This window comes from Pipistrellus hanaki (assembly GCF_964339955.1).
Source record: "Pipistrellus hanaki genome assembly, chromosome: 14".
In the NCBI taxonomy this organism is placed as follows: Eukaryota; Metazoa; Chordata; class Mammalia; order Chiroptera; family Vespertilionidae; genus Pipistrellus; species Pipistrellus hanaki.
The window spans coordinates 28072098-28081320 of record NC_140516.1 but is presented as its reverse complement, the minus strand read 5'-3'; the positions used below and the strand labels follow the sequence as shown (position 1 = coordinate 28081320).

The window sequence follows — 9223 nt, the reverse complement described above, 5'->3', positions numbered from 1 at the left end:
GATCTAGTAGAATTCATTAGTTAACTTGAAATCTATGTTCTTTACATAGCTAAGTATCTCATTAAAAAGAAAAAATATATATAGTGCAGAAAAAAGCAACTAAATAGAGCCTCTTAATATCTGAAACTAGCCAAAAAGCTATGGTGTTAGGCTGGGGATGTCATTAGTGGATTCCTCTACCCAAAGAGAAGGGGAGACTCAATAGGTCACAGGTGTTTATAGTAAAATATTTTATTTTTTCATCTTAGCAATTTAACACTACTCAATATGAAATGCATACTATAGGGTCTGATTCATAGGAAACATTAAAAATATCAGTACTTCTATTGCTGCTGCTATTTGCTATTACTGTTACAATTTTGTTGTTGTTATAAGGGATTGAGATTGAATCAGAAACTCTCACTGTACCCTCTCACCAGTTTCTTCTCACTTCCACATCCCATCTTTCAGTCCATTCTTATTTTCTCCAATTCCCCACAAAGGGTAGCATCAGTACTGGGTATGAATAAATTGGCATAGTCTTATCTTTCAAAGCAGACTGTGGGCCTGAGATGAGGTCCAGGGACAGAAGTGCCTGAGGACCAGACTTCCTCAGGCAGGGAACTCGCAAACTGCCAAATGGGAGGATGAGCAGCTGATGTCATTCCACGTGCCTTCAGGAAGGATTATCACACAGTGTTCCCCAGAGTTGTCATTGTTGGGCTCACCAGCATTCCAATTTTGGTAGGTCACAGGCCTTCCTGTCAGATCCTCAAAATGGCCGTCTCTCTTCTTGTCTGTGATGCCCAAGAAGGCATCTCCTTTGGTGACATACAGGATGGCCTCGTTCTCTTCAGCATTCATGGGGACTGCCATGGAGGCCTGGAAATGGGAGCACAGCGCCTTCACTCTGTCAAAGGTCATCTTTTGACCATTGGTCAAGTACAACTTCCTTCCAACTTTTTTGCCCAGAGCAAAGGTCAGCCCTGAAACAAAAAACATGGGGATGACACTGGCTTGTCTTTAGGCAGTTTTCTGGATAAAGGCTTCTAGAGAATTGTCATATGAAATACCGGTATGTCCAGTTAAATTTTAACTTCAGATAAACAATTAATTTTTTATTATTATAAGTATATTCCCACAAAAATTTTGAGGACATACTTATCCTGAGAAATATTAGTTTTTATCTGAGATTAAAATTTAAGTAGGCAATCCTAACTTGAAAACAGACTGGAACAAAGGCCTTTGTCCTTTTGGACAAGAGTTCTAGAACACATGTAATTGGTAATTGTGTATTTTACCCCAGTATTCTCACTTGAGAAGAAAGAAAAATGTCTGAGAACATTTGCTTCAGGCCATCAGGGCACAAAGAAGCAGGTTATGCCCCATTGTCAGGTCTCAATATCAACATCACAAAGAGAAAGAGGCTTAGGTCCAGTTTTCAGTGACACATATACACAGAGTTAGTAGAAAGTATAGAATGGGGGGTGAAGTGGGGAGAAAGGGGAGAAGGGGAGAAGGCGCTGTCTCTGGAGTCAGACTGGCTTCAATTTATAAACTCCTTCTGACACTTACTAGCTCTGTGCCTTTGAGCAAGTTATCTGATTTCTCTTTGCCTCCATTTCTACTAAAAGTTTCGAAGGATTTCATGAGATCAGATCCCGAGGGATACTTACGTGGGTACTAGAAAATTACTTGTATTTAACAAATACCATGCGCCTTCCTAAACTGAAACATGAGAGAGAAGGCTTACACTTTTTGACGCGATCCAATTCTGAGCGCAGAGCTTCTCTTTCTAAAACAGCCGGGTCATCATCACACTCTAGAAAATGTAAACCAAGTGAAAGAACATTGTTGGGAAGGGATTTCAGAGTTATAACTGGGTAGGGTAATTTTCAAAATTAAAAATATATATATATATATATAATTTTCTTATTCATTAATACTTGCTTTTTGAAAGAAAATAAAAATATTAAGAAGAAGTGAGGTAAAAGTACCTATATTGCCATCCCACCCAAAATATCACTCCTCATCTATTGAAAGTATTTAGACACTTTACGCACATGCACACATACATGGACACATATGCACTCCCAGATAACCTAGCATGATAGCACTCCATACGTTAAGCTATTCACTATTTTTTTTTAAATAAATGACACCATTATGAATTAAAAGTAAATCTCTGGGAATTATTATGTGCTGGTGAATCTAAAAAGATTATAGTTTTTGTCTTTAGGAAGATTTTGTTTTTATTGCTTTATTGTTTTGTATTTGTTTTTGTTCAGAGTTTATTCAGTAAACCAAGACTTTTGTGAATTGCACATTATTTGAGGGGGAGGGCATAAGGCAGGTCGTGTGTCAAAGATGGCAAAATGGCCTCCATATGGTACAGCTTGTCTGTTTAAGAAATGGAGTCTATTTCCCCATTCCTTGAACCCTGCTCGCCCTGTGACTTGCTTTGACAACAGAAGGTGACAGAAGCAATAATGTACGTTTTCTGAGCCTTCAGAAGGCCTTAAAGCTTCTACTCTTTCTGCTATTGGGTATTTTGTAATCACCTCTATGTGAACAAGCCGGGCTAGATTATTGGAGGATGGAGGACCTGTGGGTCAATTACACTCCTCACTCCAGGTGACAATTAAACAACAGGCAGACATATAAGTGAGACCATCGGTTACCACAGACACTGAGATCAGCAGCAAAAGCAGTTGGCAGATCCACAGAATCATGATTTAAATAAATGGTTGTGTTTTTTGTTTGCTTCTTGTGAAGTAAGACATAACTGAAATGCCATGTGTATACTGCTTGTGAAAATAGACATAGTAAGCCCAACAAACACATAGTCTACTTTCTCCCTTTTGGACCAGAGCCTCACATTGTGGTAGCTAAAGGAAAGGGCCCAGCTCCTTCAGGGAGAGCCTGGTGAAGGAGTGGCTCTGAAGGATCTATAAGTCAATACTCAGAGATCCCCTTAGGCTCTCAGTAAGGGCTGAGCGTGCTGGGTCAGGAAGCAGAGTTGGTCATCTTTCCATGAAGCAGCAGAAGTGGTACCTCCCAACTGGTTCTCCAAATTCCAGGACCCTGGGACAAGGCTATCAGCCTAGACCTGGTTGAGTTTAGTTTCTTACTTGGACATACTCCAGGGTCTCCTTTTTCTCCCATAAATCCTGGTGTCCCAGGGAATCCTGGAAGTCCTCGAGGCCCCGACATTCCAGGGGGACCTGGAATGCCCCTGAGCCCTTCGCCTATGGGAAGGAGGAAACAGAAATTAGTGTCTCTGAGTTTGCTCTGTTTCTCCCAGAGTTTGATGCTTAATCTTTTCCTAGGAGAACAGAGACATTCATCTAGGACCAGCTTTCTAAATCAGTACTTCCACTGACCCAGAGAAGAAAATCTTCCCAGGTCCCTCGGGATGGCCTGCCATGAGGGCCACTCCCTGAGCAAGCAGGACAACCACATGTCACCAACTCCTGTGTTGCCAGAGTTAGAGTTGTATTTGTTTTGAATTATACACTGAGTGGCCAGATTATTATGATCTCGAAACGCATAAGAATCTGGCCACTCAGTGTATATCGTATATAATAAAAGGCTAATATGCAAATTGTCCCCTTGACCAGGAGTTCAACCAGCAGGCAGGCCAGCCAACAGCCCATGTAACCTCACCCTGGCCAGGCTGGCTGGGCCCCACCCATGCACAAATTCATGCATCATGCCTCTAACATATATTTTCTGAGTGTCCAGATTATTATGTTCAGAGATCATAATAATCTGGCCACACAGTGTGTTATACAGTTGAGAGAAATACAACCCATATGAATTGGACATTGCTCTTACATCCCAGGGGGTTTTGTCTGGTAAGTATAGATTCACAGAGAAAGAACAGCCCAAGCTCTACCTGGTTCTCCTTTTTCTCCCTTGAGGCCATCACGCCCATCTCTGCCTGGCAAGCCCGGAGAAGCGCAGGTGACCTCAGGGCAGCTTTTTGGAAGGCTCTCCTCAGGTTCTATTGCTGAATAAGATGTCGTCACCACATTCAGAAGAAGGAGAGAGAGCGACGGAAACAGAGACATGGTCCTCACCTTGGTGTGTGAAAAGTCAAGGAAGATTACCTCATGGTGTACAGTTAGTCAACATGCATGTACCAAACATTCCCTCTGTCCTATAACCTGTATTGGGCAGAGATGATGTAGAGATAGGTGGCTCACCCATTGCTGCCTCCAGACTGGGGTTGTGGAAAAGTAAATCTTCCTTTGGATGTTGTATGATTAGTACTTTAACATGGGTAGAATTAACATGCAGTGAGGTCCCTAGAAGGGGTCCCAAATGGCCTAGGCCTCTGGTTTTATCATTAGAAGGCTGTGCATATACTCTCCATACCCTTTAGGAGATCCACTTCCAGCACACTCATGCCTATTGGCTTAAAGGGTGGAAGTGAATGTAGACCCAGGAATCTGTAGGAGCTCTTGCTCACCCCACTTCTCCCATTTGGGTCCATCTGCCACCTGCATCGCATCCTCATATCTAGGTAGACCATTGCCCCTCAGGGCCAGTTAACTAACACTGACTTAATGCCAGGCAGTAAACTCTAGGCTGGTAATCCAGAGAGGAATAGTCCCTGCTAGTCACTAACTCAGCGTTAGCTTCCTAGGGAAGTTTTATTTCCTACTGCAGGGGAGACTTACCAGGGGTAGCATTTTGGAAATGTCTCACTCTCTTATCCCTAGCAGGCTGCCAGATTCCTCTCTTGCTCCTGGCAGAAATGTCCCGAGTTCTGTGGATAAAAAACACTGGCAATTACCACCTCCCTTGACTCCCCTTTCTATTTCCTAATCTGAGCATTTCATCTGGCCCTTTAAAGCTCTCTTTTAAAACTGTCATTTGCCAAGACTAGTTTGGCTAAGTGGATAGACTGTCAGCCTGCGGACTGAAGGGTCCCGGGTTAGATTCCGGTCAAGGGCACGTACCTTGGTTGCAGGCACATCCCTGGTGGGGGGTTTGTAGGAGACAGCTGATCCATGTTTCTCTCACATCAATGTTTCTGACTCTCTATTCCTCTCTCTTCCTCTCTGTAAAAAAATCAATAAAATATATTAAATAAAAAAACCTGTCATTTCCCAGTAAACATCAACTTACTAGCTTTGTGATTCTATTTCTTTATCGTTTTATCTGGAAAAGAAGTCAGTGTCATTTCTGCAAATGTTCAGGTAAATCCAGAAAGACACAGGTGCCCGGTAAAAGCAAAGAAAGAAACATCCCTGCATGATTTCTGCTGGCCATCTCCCCATTCCATCCCTCAGAAACCTTCCCGTAGGCCTCCAAGGTCAAGTCCCTAGACAGATCCAGGATCATAGCCCCATACAACAGAAAGGACTTACTGGGGCTTGTGCAGAGCAGGAATGCAAAGATGAGGAAGATTGCCCTGCAGCTGGGGCTCTGGTAGATGCCTCAGGGTAAGGAAGGAGGCTGCCTGGGCAACTGCAGGGCCCAATCAGCCTTATGAACTGAGACTAACAGGTTGGCCTGGCCTTCAACCTCAGATTAATAAACAACTCTTCTTGGGACTGCACTAAACTCCTAGAATTGCCCAGGGGGTTCTGGCACAAAGTTCAGCAGCTGTTTGCTTTATTACTACACACATCATCCTTCAAATTGACATCTATTATTTATTGTGGTAAAATACACATAACATCATATTTGCGATGGTGATCATTATTAGTTGATAATTCAGCAGCATTAAGTACATTTACATTGTTGTACAACCATCCCCACTAATCATCTCCAGAACTTTTTCATCATCCATGACCAAAAGTCCATACTCATTGAACAATAATTTCCACTACCCTCTCACATCCCTCAGTAACCCCTGATTACTACTGTTCTACTTTTTTATCTCTATGAATTTGTCTATTCTAGGTACCTTATATTAGTGGGATCATATGATATTTGTCCTTTGGTGACCGGCTTATTTCACTTAGCGTAATGTCTTCCATGTTGCAGCATATATCAGAATTTTCTTCCTTTTTAAGACTGAATTATTCCATTCTATGTAATTACCACATTTTGGAAGCTTCATTTTTTAAAATATGTGTTTAAAAAAAATTTTTTTTGAGAGAGAGAGAGAGAGAGAGAGAGAGAGAGAGAGAGAGAGAGAAATCTCAATGATAGAGAAACATGAACATCAACAATTAGCGGCTGCCTCTTTCATGCTCTCTGCTGGGAATCCAGCCCCAAACCCAGGCATGTGCCCTGACCAAAATCGAACTGGTAATTTCTTAGTGCATAGGTCAATGCTCAACCACTGAACCACATTGTCTGGGAGGTAGCTTCATTTCTCACAGCCAAAATCACTAGAAATAATCCAATTGTTCTTCAACAAGTGAAAGGAAATATAAACTGTGGAAAACTTACAGGAAAAACAACAACAGACTATTGACTCATAAAATAGCTTAAATCTCAAAGGCATTATGCGAGGGAAATAAATATAATATCAAAAATTTACAACTGTATATTCTTTTTATATAGCTTTCTTGAAATGATAAAATTGCAATAATATAGGACAGATCAGCAGTTGGCAGGAATCAGGACTACAGGGAGGATATAGCTCTAATGGTGTAGCATGGAAAATTTTCATTGGGGCCGATGGAATAGTTCTGTATCTTAATTGTGGTGATTACACTAACCTGTGATTGTGAAGTAAATCTTCTAGAACTAGAAACCAAGAAAAAGAAAGCGTACAGATAAATAATGGCTAAATCCAAATATGATGTGCATCTTATTATTGTATGGTTCCAGTGCCAATTTCTTTGCGTTGATACTTGCATTGTGATATGTCATATCCTATCATTGGTGAATAATGTATGAAAGGTACATAAGACCTCTCTTTATTATTTTTTTCCCTTTATACGGAACACTAAAATTATTATTTTTAAAAACTTCCCAGAGGGACTCTCCAGGAAGTTTCAAAAGTTGCAAAGATTATTCTTACCTTCTTTAGAGCTTGGTCCATGCTTCACACTGTGAATAGTCTGCACAATGGCTTGAAAATGAGACAAAGCAGGTCAGGTTCCCAATGATAATACTCTTTGGTCTGACTGGGCTTACAGAGTGAAATCCAAGTGGTGAGAGATTGACAACACGATTATAACTTTTATAAAACTCTAGACCTCTTCCAAATGGTCATTAGAAGAATTTCATAAGAGATGACCAGATTTGAATTTTCAAAGCTCGTTGCGACTAAAATGTGAAGAAGGATTGGAGGGGTGCAGGTATGAAAAAAAACAAAAAACATCCAACATGCAAGGAGGTACTTAGAATGACTTAAGCAGCTGATGATGGTGGCCAGAATTAGGATGACAGTGAGGTCGAGAAGGTGAACACATTTGAAATCATGTACAAGGATCATTTGAGGGAACTTGGAAATTAATTGGATGTAAATGGTATACAAGAAGAAGGAATTTCTATGGACTCATAAGTTTCTAACATGAATATTTGGGTACCATTCAACTGAGATAGGAAATAAAGGGTAAATAACAATCTCAGCAGAAATAATAAATATCTTGTGGGTCAATGGCTTGAACCATGTGATGGTGGTCAAGAGAGACAATCTGGATGGAATGGAAGAAACATTTTATAAAGCACAATGGAATTAATTCTACACAACATTTCTAATAGAGCTGTCACAAAATGTGATGTTAGCTTGGGGTGATGAGAGAGCTCAACCTGGGAGCTTCATACAGATCTTTCAGAGCCATGTGGTGGGGTATTTTAGATTCCTTGAATACCAGAAGGAATGTGGATGGATGAGATCCCCTGCTAGATCCCTTCCAATTAGACTTCTCTGGGCTTGTGAAGGGCCTGATTTCCTTACTTCCTACTGATCTGTCCTGGAACTTAAAAAATGTCTCGGATGGTAGAGAATCACATGCCTAAAGCATATGATGGACACCAGGCGATCCAGGGCCTACATGCAACTTGTTCATCCCTTCTGCCTACTCTTTAGCAGCCAGACCTTCCTATGGCTCCTGCCCCAGAGTGGCAGGAGGTGAAATCAGGTAACTGAACCAAGTTGGAGGTGCTGCCTTTGATCACTGAGTTTGTTTTTATTGAATGAACACAGTCCAGAGGTCAGGAAGCTGCCCTCCAGACCCAGACATTTCCTGGAATTGGGCTGGGAAGCGGTGAGCTACTGCTCTGGGTATTTCCCATATCTGAGCCCCTTCTGCTCCCTAGAGTCGCCTGCAGGCCTTTCCCATCATGAAAGACCCCTTTCCATATGCACCAGCCCCTGATTACCCACTCTTCACTCCGCATCACAGATAAGGCCACTGTGTGCATTTGTTCTGGAATTTAGATGCTTCCCAGAATCGCCTCCACTTGGTACCTCCACCCAAATCCACCTCACCTCAAGGGGTTTCCGAGGTGCTGCCTTTCTGACCTGTAGATGAACTGCCTGACCCTCTGCACCCCCTTTCCTCTCATTGGGGCTGGAGTCCAAGCTCTGTACTTTTCAGCTGTGGGTCGTTGGCCAAGTTCTACCGCCAACTGTTCCTCAATTTCTTCATTTGTGAACCAGGATCCCACTGACTTGGTCGTGCCTTGGAATGCTCTGTCTGTTCCACACTCACAGTGCAAGCATCCAACCATGCCAGGGTCTTCATTGCTTCTAGGGTGCCCACTCAATAGTCTTCTTGGAAGCAGTGTTTTTGGGTGGCCCCTTTTGGGAGGCAGATTTAGAATCAGAAGACTTGCTTTGGGCTCATAACTGTGAGTTTAGACAAGTCCTCTGTCCTGTGTGCCTCACTTTTTACACCTATAAAAAAAGAGTTTGAACCCAATTCTCTTTCCCACAGGGATGCTGACAGTGCGATGAGGCCAATAAATGGGAAATGTCCATGCCCTCCAGGCAAAAACCACCGGGAACATGCCTAAAGCCAAATAATGTTGATTTACTTCCTTTTAGTTTTTATAAATGTCATACTTATTATATACATGATATTGCATACAATGGTGGACCATATGATTCCTCAGAAACAGATTATTAGGAGGAATTTTTGGGGGATTTGGCCTTGTGTTAGGTGATTTGGGAAGGAAGTTTCAAGAAACGGATGTCTGTGCTGTACAGGATGCTGTAGAGAAGCCGAGGCAATTCTATAATTGAGTTATCCTAATAAATTTTATCAGGGAGGAGAGAGAAATGGAACAAGGCAAAGCTGCATTTGTAAAGGAGTGGCAGGTGTTCTGG

The 9223-nt window shown here is 42.0% G+C and overlaps 1 protein-coding gene across 2 annotated transcripts; it reads right to left on the bottom strand.

Annotated features, from left to right (window-relative positions):
- Nucleotides 1-206: 206 nt before the first annotated feature.
- On the bottom strand, nucleotides 207-6986 carry LOC311632250 (mannose-binding protein C-like). 2 transcript variants are annotated; one of them, XM_084903467.1, is made up of 6 exons: nucleotides 6968-6986; nucleotides 4665-4753; nucleotides 3878-4061; nucleotides 3111-3227; nucleotides 1733-1801; nucleotides 207-965 (listed from the first exon to the last, which is right to left on the bottom strand). In XM_084903467.1, exons 2-6 carry the CDS (start codon nucleotides 4674-4676, stop codon nucleotides 592-594), a joined length of 756 nt encoding a protein of 251 aa, XP_084759593.1. In that variant the 5' UTR covers nucleotides 4677-4753; nucleotides 6968-6986; the 3' UTR covers nucleotides 207-591. The 2 variants fall into 2 exon arrangements, with proteins under 2 accessions (XP_084759593.1, XP_084759592.1); XM_084903466.1 differs by lacking the exon at nucleotides 6968-6986 and adding an exon at nucleotides 5358-5573.
- Nucleotides 6987-9223: the final 2237 nt, after the last annotated feature.